This window comes from Chrysemys picta, chromosome 24 (genome assembly GCF_011386835.1).
Source record: "Chrysemys picta bellii isolate R12L10 chromosome 24, ASM1138683v2, whole genome shotgun sequence".
In the NCBI taxonomy this organism is placed as follows: domain Eukaryota; kingdom Metazoa; phylum Chordata; order Testudines; family Emydidae; genus Chrysemys; species Chrysemys picta.
The window spans coordinates 1115252-1127235 of NC_088814.1; the positions used below are offsets into that span (position 1 = coordinate 1115252).

Sequence of the window (11984 nt, forward strand, 5' to 3'; positions counted from 1 at the left end):
GAGCAGAGGAGACGCACACACCACGCGCTCCCTCCTGGGCTCCTGCATTGCGGCGTCAGCCAGGGGCCAAGGGGACTGCCGGCTCGTTTGGGCAGAGAACTGCCCTTCGGCCAGGGTGACCAGATGAGAGGAAGAAAATATCGGGACACGGGGGGAGGCAAAAAAAAAAAATATCGGGACAAATTGCGTCCCAACCAGAGATCGGTCGGGACGCGGGACAAACAGCTACAAATCAGGATGGTCCCGAGATGTCTGGTCACCCTACCTTCGGCTCCCACGCGCCCCCTTTCTCAGTGGCAGGGCCTCGGAGTAACACAGGGCCTAGCTGTAGCATCAGCCCCACCCCGGGGACAGAGTACGCAGCACAATGGGCAGGGCTCTCAGCCGATCAGCCGCTGCCAGGGCTCCAGGCCGGCTTGGGGGGCCGCCAGATTCAAAGGGGCCTCAGAGAGCCTCTGAGTGCAAGGCAGCGGGGCTGTGTCAGACGCCGTGGTGGGAAGAGTGCAGGGGTGAGATGTTTCCCACATTCCCAGCCAGGGCTGCCCGGCCTCTGGGGGGGCCCACACTGCACAGCACTCGCCCTGTGACCAGCAGCCTGGTGTATGGCTTCATGAGTCCCCGGTGCGATCCTGAACAGGGCTTGTGAGAGCCATCGCTGGGGGGTGGTTCCCACTAGAAGGACCCCCGTGAGCCACCTTCTAACCTCGTGTTACGGTTACGGAAACCAAGCCAGACACTTGAAATGTGCAGCGTTAAGTGAGGGGTTTGTTCTAACCAGCTCCCGCATTCTCCCCCTGGAACGGTAGAGAGGTTGTACGAGGCAAAGCCCCCACCGTCTGCCAGTCTTTTGGATGCTGTTAAAGACGGTGATAGCTGCCCCTTGGGGGAAAAGGGACAGAGGGAGCTGAGGGGGGTTCTGGGAGCTTGTTCCCTACAAAACAAGACAAACGCACAGGAAAGGGGAGAAAACGAACAGCTACGAGAGAAAATGCAGCTTCTGTCTCTGGTGTTGACTCTCACTTAACCTCAGCGCTGGAGAAACACAGGCCCAGCCCATGGTCTGACCAGCCACGCCGAGACCTGGCAAACTCGTATCCACGTTGGGCTGCTTATGGTATTGCTTTTAGCTGCCTCTGGGCGCAGGTTCATGGCTCTGTTGCAAAAGATGCAGTTGTCTGGGCCGGCTCAGCCAGACTCGCATTAGCCTGAGACAGAGAGAGGGTCAGGAGAGCGGAGAACAACGGAAAATGGCCCAAGGGGGCTGACAGCAGGACCCCGAGTCTGACATCCGGTGGCGGTAGCGTAGTTACCTTCTGCCTGGCCCGCTCTGGCCAGGGTGTCGCCAGGACCAGGACGATGAAGCTCAGCGGTGCCTGGGGTCTCAGGACACGGCTGGCAGGTATGGTGGTGAAGCTGAGTGACACCCCCCCACCTCCCCGATAAACAACGTCCGGAGCTGGTCACCACGCAGAGCGGTGATTCCCTCCCATCTCTAGAACCTCACAGCCCCTGGGATGTTCCCCACAGCCCCCCCCCCGGTCCCAGTCTCTTGGGCTCCAGCTTTGCAATGTTGTGTCACAGGCTGAGTTGGGCTTTTGTTCCGGCGCAGAGCGACCGCCCCCTCCCTCCCCCAGGGCCTGAGGGAATCGGGATGCGGGGGGCAGATGGAGCAGGAAAGCCCTCTTCAGAGAGCAGAGGACAGGACGGGGGCTGCTCCAGGAGTCTCTGTCAGGCCCCTGCAGGCCTTATGCCGGGGAGAGGCCACACAAATGAACCCTTGCAATGCTAACTTGCCCTGGGGGCACGCAGGCTTGGCTGGGCAGGCTCCCCACACACCCACCCTCTCGGCCCAGCTGGCGGGCCACAGCCCTGTGCCGCGGGGACTCTGCAGGGGTTCGAGGGGTGGGCAGTCCGCAGCTGCGGACGAGGGTGGCAGCCCATGCCAGCGGCTAGGGTGACCAGACATCCCGGTTTTATAGGGACAGTCCCGATATTCGAGGCTTTTTCTTATATAGAAGCCTATTACCCCCCACCCCCTGTCCCCATTTTTCACACTTCCTGTCTGGTCACCCTACCAGCGGCTCCCGCCTCCAACAATCTGGGTGTTTCCAGGGACACCACAAGCAAGAGCCTGGCGCCGCGTGGCCGTGAGCCCGGGTCCCAGCAGGGCGCTTGGGGGAGAGCAGAGTGGGGAGCGACGGCAGGATAACAGTGACCACAACCTTTGCAAAGCAGGCGCCGTGACAGATGTGGCTGTGGCTTGTAATCAACAAGCAGATTAAGCCTTGGGGGTCAGGAGTTGCCTGTCTCTCTCCATGGTGCAAAAAAGACATGGGATTTAGCCTGTCTGCTCCCAAACAGCCATTGTCCGCTGTGCTCCCTGAGTGCGGGGGCTGGAGCAAGTGGGCTGCGTGGCCTACATGAGATCCCCAGCCCCCTCCACTTCCTGCCAGGGCTCAGGACCCCACCTTGGCCTCCTCAGCACCCTTGGGCCCTGCTGCTTAGCACTGTCACTCTGGCTTTCCCTCGGCCCCTGGCTGCGGGGCACAGTGCAAGGGGACCCCAGCTCTCAGGGACCCAGCACCCAACTGATGAGGGGCTCAGGCCAGCTCCCTGGGTCAGTACTGTGAGAGAGGGCAGTGCAGGGTGGGGGAACAGCTCTGGACTCAGGCCAAGCTGAGTGCATTCACCTGGGGGATTCGAGGGCTGATTGTCAGTCACAAATACCCCTCATGCCCCCACTCCTTGTGCCCCCCCCCCCAGGCCCTGCCATGAGCTCTGTCGCTGCCTCCCTGATATTCTCCCGTCTGCACCCTGGCCTTCAGAGCAGCCTCCAGTCGCGGTCCAGCGGAGCCCTGCTCTGCTCTGGGCTGAGGTCTCTGGTCTCTTTGCAGGAGGGCTCTGGCCATGCCGCCAGCCCCCCTCACGCTGGCCCTGGCCCTGGCCTCGGCCCCAGCGGCTGCCGCTCAGGGATGTCTGTGAGGCCAGGGCTCCGGAGCCGCAGGACCAGCGTGGCCTCTGAGCGAGGGCTCCGAACCTGCAGAGCCCACTAGCCAGGGTCAGAGATGGCAGCCCCGATTGGCTGCCCTCCTGGGCAGAGGGCTGGGGGCTCCCCGACATCCATGGAGCTGGTGTCTCACTGGATTTAGGGGGAGCTCCAGGGAGCCCAGCCCGGCTGAAGGGAGCTCATCCCTGCACCCCAGGGGCAGGCGGGGGCCAGGAGCCAGACAGGGCCGGGCCTGGGAGGATGTCTGGGCCCTGCTCGGCAGTGGGCGACGTGGCTGTTTCCTGTTGTCAGGGCCTGGTCGGAGGGCGAAAGAGAGAACAGAGAATCCCAGGTGCAGCGGGCCCGCGGCAGGGACACCATTAGTTACTCAGAAGCGGAGCAGCTCTTGGCTTGTGGGCTGGGTTCTGCGGGGGCTGGAGCCACCTGGCCAGGCCCCTGCCTGAGCGGCAGGAGGGGGCCCCCAAACCACCCGCCCCAGCCTGGCACTGAGGCAGCTCTCGCCCCGACAGGGGCACAAGAGGGAAGCAACAAGGTGGCTGTGAAGCCCGTTCCCCTCTGACCCCATCTCTGCAGCTGGTATCCAGCCCGCATCGTCCCCCAGCTCCCCTTGCTTCATCTCCCCCGTCCCATCTTGATCTAGTGGGCACAGCCCCCCTCCCCCTCTGCCTGCAGCCCCACTCTGTCATGATGTCTATGGGGCGCGGGGGCGGTGTAGGGTTGCCAACCCTCCAGGATTGGCCTGGAGTCTCCAGGAATTAAAGATTAATCTTTCATTAAAGATTATGTTGTGATGAAATCTCCAGGAATCTATCCAACCAAAATTGGCACCCCTCTGGGCAGGAGTCCCCAGCCCAGCATGGGGCCTTGCGGGTGTGGCTGCCATGGGCAGTGGCGCTGGAACATCTTTAGTAGTGGGGGTGCTGAGCCAGACCTCTTCCCCCGTCCCACCCCCTGCCCTAAGGCTGGGAGCAGGGCTGTGTCTCCTGGAGGGGGGACCCGGACAGGGGTAAGGGGGCCAAGGCCACAGCTGGGGGTGGGCGTGGGGCCAGGAGCGGAGGCCCGGGCAGGGGCCAGCAGACGGGACCCCAGGAGCAGCGCCCCAGGCGCGGGGCCGGGAGTGGGGTGGGCTCCGAGAGCGGAGGCCGGGGAGCAGGGGTGGAGCCGGGGATCAGGACCCGAGCCCCAGGTGAGATGAGGGGTTGGAGAGTGGAGTGCAGGCAGAGGGCCGGGAGTGGGATGGGCCCCGAGAGCGGAGGCCGGGGAGCGGGGGTGGAGCCGGGGGCCAGGACCCGAGCCCCAGGTGAGATGAGGGGTTGCAGAGTGGAGTGCAGGCAGAGGGCCGGGAGTGGGATGGGCCCCGAGAGCGGAGGCCGGGGAGCAGGGGTGGAGCCGGGGGCCAGGACCCGAGTCCCAGGTGAGATGAGGGGTTGGAGAGTGGAGTGCAGGCAGAGGGCCGGGAGTGGGATGGGCCCCGAGAGCGGAGGCCGGGGAGCAGGGGTGGAGCCGGGGGCCAGGACCCGAGCCCCAGGTGAGATGAGGGGTTGGAGAGTGGAGTGCAGGCAGAGGGCCGGGAGTGGGATGGGCCCCGAGAGCGGAGGCCGGGGAGCAGGGGTGGAGCCGGGGGCCAGGACCTGAGCCCCAGGTGAGATGAGGGGTTGGAGAGTGGAGTGCAGGCAGAGGGCCGGGATTAGGGTGGGCCCCGAGAGCGGAGGCCGGGGAGCAGGGGTGGAGCCGGGGGCCAGGACCCGAGTCCCAGGTGAGATGAGGGGTTGGAGAGTGGAGTGCAGGCAGAGGGCCGGGAGCTGGGCATAGGCACAGGAAACACCCCCAGGTTTTATGCACGGAGCCAGCAGCTGGGGAGCGGCCCTGCATAAAACCTGGAGGTGCTGCAGCACCCCCCGCACCCCTACTTCCCGTACCTATGGCCATGGGGGGCCGTGAATGACAGCCACTGTGTGCTGGTCCAAGCAGAAGCTGGGCTGACCCCCCCACCCCACCCCTACTGGCTACTTTGCATTGCCCCCTAGTGAGGAGGGGTCGCTACCCCTGCCAGGCGCTGCCCCCTACTCACAGCCCCTTGCTGCCAGCTTGCCAGGGTGTGGCAGCTGCCCCTTTCTTCGCACTAGTGCAGAGGGGGAGTCAAAGCCCAGAGCAGCAGCACAGTGAAATGCTGCGTCTGTCCCAGGCCTGGGTGCTGCGCTGCTCCCTGGAGTAAGAGCCCCAGCCCAGGTCGAAAGCCAAGCAGGACGTTTGGGCTGTTGTGTCTTTTGTCCCTTGCACAACAAAGTTCAGAGCAAGGAACCCCACAGGCATGGTGGGGCCCAGAGACCATGTGTACTGGCTAGGTACAACATGCCAGGCCTGGCTACGTGCACACACGGCTGCTCTGATGGGGGTCGAGCGGCTTCTGAAACCCAGAACACGGTGAGCACCAGTAGAAGGCTCACCAACGTTAAAGGGGCACCACCCTGTTCCTGTGCAGCCCAGGCTGGCTGGTGGGCAGGTGTTGGCAGTTGGGGTGTGGGGGTCTGAAAGGCAAAGCAGGGATAAGCCATTGCAAAGATGACTCGAGCCTCGGAGAAAGGAGGGATTGTGGGATTATAACTGCAAAAGGCAGAAAGCCTATTAACAACTGGAATCGATTTGCTGCTGACATGGAGAGAAAAGCAGTTGCCCTCCCCCTCCCCCGCCGAGCCCTAATCTGAAGGGTAATAAAAAGCTTAAGAATTGTTGTGGGGGTCAAGTTATAAATCCCCCCCCCCCAGTGTATTGGAGCCGGGCCGTCTGGGGTGACGCCCTGCTGGGCCAGAAGGGCTCGGCCTCCAGGGAGCCCCCAGGGGAGCCGCGGGGGTTATGATGACAGCGGCTGCCCCTTGTTCCAAGAACAGACTGTTTCCTGTGTGAAGCTGAGTCCTGAGAGAGAGACTGTCCTGGCTCCTTATGGAGGGGGAGTCCTTGTCACATGGCCAGAGCCCCACTGGTGTCAACCGGCATATCCCCACTGGTGTCAGTGGGGCCAGAGCCGCACTGGTGTCAATGGGGCCAGTGCCCCGCTGGTGGAAGTTGGCCTCGTTCCATTCATTCAGCTACATTGATTCACAGCAGCCAAGGGTCTGGCACAATTAGTGTTATCTGTGATACAGGGGCCCTGTCATGGCCCCGGACCTCACCGTGGCTGGGCACTGTACCTTATTAGGTGCATTACGGTAGCACCCAGGAGCCCTGGGACCCATTGTGCTGGGTGCTGTAGGTTATTAGGTACATTACGGTAGCCTCCAGGAGCCCTGCCATCGTGTGGGCTCCTCGGGGGACTCCAGACATGTTAATCCCAATAAATGGGCCCCAATTCGTGAGTGGCTCGTTTCCGGGCCTGTCTCCCCACGCCCTGACCAGGGGCCAGCGGGACAGCTGGCACCACACGCCCAGGGCTCTGGGGCTGACCCAGACTCACTCCCTGGGCCCCAGCCCACGCGGGCACCAGGGGGTTCCATTCAATTCGCTGGCAGCTCTAGCGCTCTGCGACTTACATCCCCATGGCTGGGGCCCCCACTGTGCCACGGACCCCAAGGCACACGGGTGCACGAGGAACCGTGCTCTGTTCAATCGGGCGTCAGTGCTCAGGGTGTTGGCTGGATGCCTCCTGTCGCCGACACAGGGTATGCCCAGCCCTGGGGTCACCTCGGGCGTTCAGGTCCCGTGGGGGCAGGTCTTGGATTCTCAGAGAAGCTCTCAGTATCAGGTAGGACACGTGGTCAAACCACAGGCTGCGTCGCGCTCGGGGGGTGGCCACGGCAGAGTCTCGAAGAAGCAGGACGCTTGTTGCAGCTTCACAATGACAGAGATGCCTCCCCCAAACCAGGTGAGGGGCTGCGGGGGCTTTCCGGGGCAGGGGAGGGGACACCGCTTGCTTGTTTTCATGTAAAACCGTTTTTTCTGATTGGTTTTTCCGACCGTGGGTTTGAGTCGTGAGCACCAGGTCCCACGGGGGCCCACCTGGGATCCTCTGGCCCATGCAGGCTGGGATGGGTTCCACGCCCAGAGCCTGGGGGCTGGGAGCAGAAAGGGATGTCGGGGCCCCAATTCTGCTGACCCCTGCACCCACACAGAGCTCCAAAGCGGGGTCTGCAGGAAAGCTGCTGTCTGCCCAGCCCACCAGGAACTGACGCTGTGGGTCCCATGTCCCTGGCAAAGGCCGGGCAAAGCCCCACCCTGGGGTCCCAGGGCCCGGGCGCTTGGAAAAGGCCAGCGTGGAGCCGCTGAGAAATCACAGTCCCTGGGCAGTTCTTGGGCTCAGTCCGGCCCCAAGACACCATGAGCAGCCGCCCGCAGCGCAGGGCCCCAGGGCTGCTGTGAGGCAGGAGAAGGGAAGCCAGGCCAAGCCGCGGGGGGTGCAACCCCCTAGGGCTCAGTGCACAGCCCAGTCAGAAGGAAACTGCGGGCCAGGGCCTAATTGCTGGTGTAGCTGCGGCAGTTTCCCGGCGTCAGCAGCACCCAGTTTGCCCATTGACCCCAGCTGGGCTCTGGCGCCGCGGACTGAGCCACAAGGGACCAGAGCGGGGTCTCCAGGCAGGGCTGGCCCCAGGCGTCCGGGGGCATCCCAGAGGACATCTGATCAGCCCGGGGGCCAGAGAAGCTCAGTGGGTTTTACACGTTTCTTCCCCCAAACATCTTTACTAGCAACTCAGGCAGCCACAAAGGGGGAAATCCCCCTGCGAAGGACAGCACGTTCCCCATGTCTGAGTGCCGGTGTGTGTCCGTCTGTGCGTCCAGGCCCATGGACACCTCCCCCGCCCCGCCCCAGGCAGGGGGCCACCTGCTGCTCAGCGCAGCATCACTGTGTGGGGGCCCAGTGCCCGTCTGTGGGGCCTGACATGACTCACCCCCACCTCACCCCATAGGCACCTGATCTACAGGGGCTCAGGCTCTGGCAGTGCCCCCAGCATGGGTCAGTGACCGCAACTCCAGGCCTGAATGCTGAGCTCTGGGCAGCTCTGGTTCTGGGTGCCGAGCTCCGGTTCTGGGTGCCGAGCTCCGATTCTTGGTGCCGAGCTCTGGTTCTGGGTGCCAAGCATCAGGCAGTTCCAGTTCTGGATGCTGAGCTATGGTTCTGGGTGCTGAGCTCCAGGCAGCTCTGGTTCTAGGTGCTGAGCTCCAGGTAGTTTCAGTTCTGGGTGCCGAGCTCCGGTTCTGAGTGCTGAGCTCTGGTTCTGGGTGCTGAGCTCCAGGCAGCTCTGTTTCTAGGTGCTGAGCTCCAGGCAGTTTCGGTTCTGGGTGCTGAGCTCCGGTTCTGGGTGCTGAGCTCCAAGCAGCTCCGGTTCTGGGTGCTGAGCTCCGGTTCTGGGTGCTGAACACAGGTTCTGGGTGACGAACTCCAGGCAGCTCCAGTTCTGGGTACTGAACACCCGTCCCCTCCATGACGCTCCCGTCTCGCACTCTGGTCACTGACACTTTCGTTGTTCGTCAGTGAAATGCCTCGAGCTGTTCAGGGCCTCGAGTCGCAGCCCAGCGCTGGGGGTGCCCTCCAGGTGCCCATGCTGCCAGGCTTCCAGGAATCAAAGACAGGGCTGCCGCTCCCCCTGCCTGCAGGGCATCATGCCAGCCTGGCCCTCTCCCCACCTGGCAGCCCTCGGCACAAGTCCCCAGCCCAGGGAGTGACACAGCAGCTCTCACAACTGGCAGCCCGGAAATCGCCCCCGCTGATCAGAGCTGGGTGTGAGACACAAACTCAGTCACTGAATCCAGCGGCTCTTGGCGTGGCAGGGCCCGTCCCGAGGCACCGAGTTGTCTGGGCGTTCCGTCTCCCAGCCGGTCGGGGCCCCTGGGCTCAGCCTACTCCTAGCAGAACAGATGCCCACATCACACAAACCCACCAACCCAGCGGGCACCAGCCAGCCCCCCTCGCTGGCAGCCTCAGCAGAGGACCAGGGCTGAGTGGGCTGCAGAGACCGAGCTTCTGTCTGACCTCAGAGGGGTCTGTGCGAGGCGGGGCAATGGGGCAGCACCAGACTGGCACGGGACCCTTCCAGCTGCCCAGCCTGGCAGCAAACTGCTCCAGGGAGCGACCTCCCCTCCGCCACCCCTTGATGCACAGCATGTCCCTGGGGGCAAGGGTCCCGGGCTAGGCTGCAGGGCTGGCTGAGTAACCCAGCATCGATCCCATTGCTATGCAGCGTTGTGAGTTGCTGTGCGGTGCTGCTACCTGTTGTATGGAGTTGTGCTGGACTGTGTGGTGCTATGCGGTGTTGTGTTGCTATGAGGTGTTGTGGTGCAGTGCAATGTTGCAGTGTTGTGCTGGATTGTGTTGCTGGGTAGCTGTGCTGTGGGGTGCTGTGTTGTGTTGCTCTGTAGCTGTGTGGTGTTCCTGTGTTGCTGTGCGGTGCTGTGCAGTGTTCATATACTGTGCTGTATTGCACTGCTGTGTTGTGTTAATATCTTGTTGCAATGCTGTGTTGTGTAGCTGCGGTGTTGTGTTGCTGTGTAGCTATGTTGTGTTGCTGTGTGGTGTAACTGTGGTGCTGCGTTGTGTTGTTGTGTGCTGTAGCTGTGCAGTGCCATGTTGTGTTGTTGTGTGGTGTAACTGCATGCTGTGCTGTGTTGTTGTGCGGTGCTGTGTTGTGTTGCTGTGTACTGTAGCTGTGCGGTGCTGTGTTGTGTTGCTGTGTGGTGTAACTGCACTGCTGTGCTGTGTTGTTGTGCAGTGCTGTGTAGCTGTGCTATGTTGTGCTGCTGTGTGCTGTAGCTGTGCGGTGCCGTGCTGTGTTGTTGTGCTGTGTAGCTGTGCTGTGGTTGTGTTGCTGTGTGGTGCTGTGTTGTGTTGCAGTGTGCTGTAGCTGTGTGTTGCTGTGTGCTGTAGCTGTGCAGTGCCGTGCTGTGTTGTTGTGTAGTGCTGTGTAGCTGTGCTGTGGTTGTGTTGCTGTGTGGTGCTGTGTTGTGTTGCTGTGTGCTGTAGCTGTGTGGTGCCGTGTTGTGTCGTTGTGCAGCGAAGCTCCTTGCTAATGATAACGATGATGTTCTGCCCTCACAGACTTTCAGCCCCTGGGCGGCCGAGCCCCCGGTCACCACCGACTACTACTACGAGGATGGGCAGTACCCGGAAGGGGTCAGCTCCCTGCCCGAGCTGTGTGAGAAGGGGTCTGTGCAGAGCTTTGCCCGCACCTACCAGCCGGTTGTCTACCTGCTGCTGTCAGCGCTGGGCGTGGCGGGGAACGGGCTGGTGCTGCTCACCCACGCCCGCTACCGCCAGGCCCACTCCGTGACCGATGTCTGCCTGCTGCACCTGGCCATGGCCGACCTGCTGCTGTTGCTGACGCTGCCCTTTGCCGTGGCGGGCGCGCTGCAGGGCTGGCTGCTGGGCACCGACGCCTGCCGGATCCTGCAGGGCTTCTACGCCCTCAACTTCTACAGCGGCTTCCTCTTCCTGACCTGCATCAGCGTGGACCGCTACATGGCCATCGTCCGGGCGCCCGCTGCCTACCACCTGCGCCCCCGGGCCCGCTGCTACGGCTGGCTCGCCGCCGGGCTGGCCTGGCTGCTCTCCACCCTGCTGGCACTGCCCCAGTTCGTGTACAGCCGGGCCGAGGGTCACCAGGAACGCCAGCTCTGCAGGATGCTCTTCCCTGCCGGCGTTTCCAAGCCAGCCAAGGGAGCCACCAACCTGGCCCAGGTCATCCTGGGCTTCGTGCTGCCCTTCCTGGTCATGGCCTCCTGCTACATGGCCATGGCCCGCATCCTGCTGGCTGCCCGCAGCTTCCAGCGGCACAAGGCCCTACGCGTCATCCTGGCCCTGGTGCTTGTCTTCGTGGCCTTCCAGCTGCCCCACAGCCTGGTGGTGCTGCTGAACACGGCCGACATCCTGGGCAGCCGGGAGATGAGCTGCGCCCAGAGCCGCCGCAAGGACCTGGCTCTGGTGGTGACCAGCGGCCTGGCCTTTGCCCGCTGCTGCCTTAACCCCGTGCTCTACGCCTTCGTGGGCGTGCGCTTCCGGAAGGAGCTGCGGCTCCTGGCCAGCGATGTTGGCTGCGTGGGCCGGGCACAGGATGGGCAGCGCCCCAGCCCCAGGTGTCGGGCACCACTCTCCACCTGCCTGGACATGGTGTAGGAGGCGGCGCTGACCGGGCTCAGCCCTCGCCCTGCCAGCCAGGAGGCCAGGGCTGCCCTCCCCGGCTGGCAGGGGGCTGCTGGGGCAGGCTCATGGGAGGAGGCAGTGTCATGTTAGGGCACCCTCCTCTGGCCACTCCAGGGGCAGTGTTCACTGGCCGGTCTGTATAATGCCCAGCACATGGGAGGAGGGAGCTGTCTAACGCCCACCACACTGGGGGTGGGTGGGTGGGGGTGTCTGTGTAACATCCAGCACATTGGGGGGGGTCCGTGTAATATCCGGCACTCGGGGGGGTATTTGTGTAATGCCCAGCACACTGGGGGGAGGGGGCTGTCTAACACCCAGCACACTGGGGGGGGGGATGTCTGTTTAATGTCCAGCACACTGGGGGAGGGGTCTGTGTAACGCCCGGCACCCTGGTGGGTGTGGGTGTGTGATGCCCACCACACTGGGGGTGGGTGTTTGTCTAACGCCCAGCACACTGGAGGGTCTGTGTAACGCCCAGCACGGGGGGAGGGTAGTGTAACGCCTGGCACACTGGAGGGTCTGTGCAACGCCCGGCACGGGGGGAGGGTAGTGTAACGCCTGGCACACTGGAGGGTCTGTTTAACGCCCGGCACGGGGGGAGGGGTTGTGTAACGACCAGCACACTGGAGGGTCTGTGTAACGCCCGGCATGGGGCGGGGGGGTGTCTGTGTAACACCCGGCACTATCTAGGGAAGTGGAAAAATAATCCGGCTTTCTCGTCTTCTTCCCCTGCAAATCAGTAAAACTTGCCCTGGGCACCTGTGTGCGATTGTTATTCGTTCGTTACCTCCCCTGCTCCAGCCACCCAGCTGCGGTGTTGGGGTGACTGGCCCTTTAAAGGGAGCCGGTTCT

At 63.1% G+C, this 11984-nt stretch overlaps 1 protein-coding gene across 2 annotated transcripts; it reads left to right on the top strand.

Annotated features, from left to right (window-relative positions):
• Positions 1-421: 421 nt before the first annotated feature.
• CCR10 (C-C motif chemokine receptor 10) lies at positions 422-11308 on the top strand. Of its 2 annotated transcripts, none has more exons than XR_010594809.1 (2): positions 422-1399; positions 10032-10150. XR_010594809.1 is itself a non-coding variant. In XM_042844030.2 (2 exons), the coding sequence occupies exons 1-2, from the start codon at positions 6327-6329 to the stop codon at positions 11103-11105; spliced, it is 1614 nt and encodes a 537-aa protein (XP_042699964.2). In that variant the 5' UTR covers positions 5778-6326; the 3' UTR covers positions 11106-11308. The 2 variants fall into 2 exon arrangements, 1 of the variants encoding a protein (XP_042699964.2); XM_042844030.2 differs by lacking the exon at positions 422-1399 and adding an exon at positions 5778-6866 and having other exon boundaries at positions 10032-11308.
• The last annotated feature ends 676 nt before the right edge of the window (positions 11309-11984 follow it).

Excerpts from the sequence above, each read along its gene's own strand:
- CCR10 (XM_042844030.2), top strand. The coding sequence starts at position 6,327 with ATGTTAATCCCAATAAATGGGCCCCAATTCGTGAGTGGCTCGTTTCCG. Across the intron at positions 6,867-10,031 it reads AGATGCCTCCCCCAAACCAG|ACTTTCAGCCCCTGGGCGGC; the intron begins GTGAGGGGCTGC and ends CTGCCCTCACAG.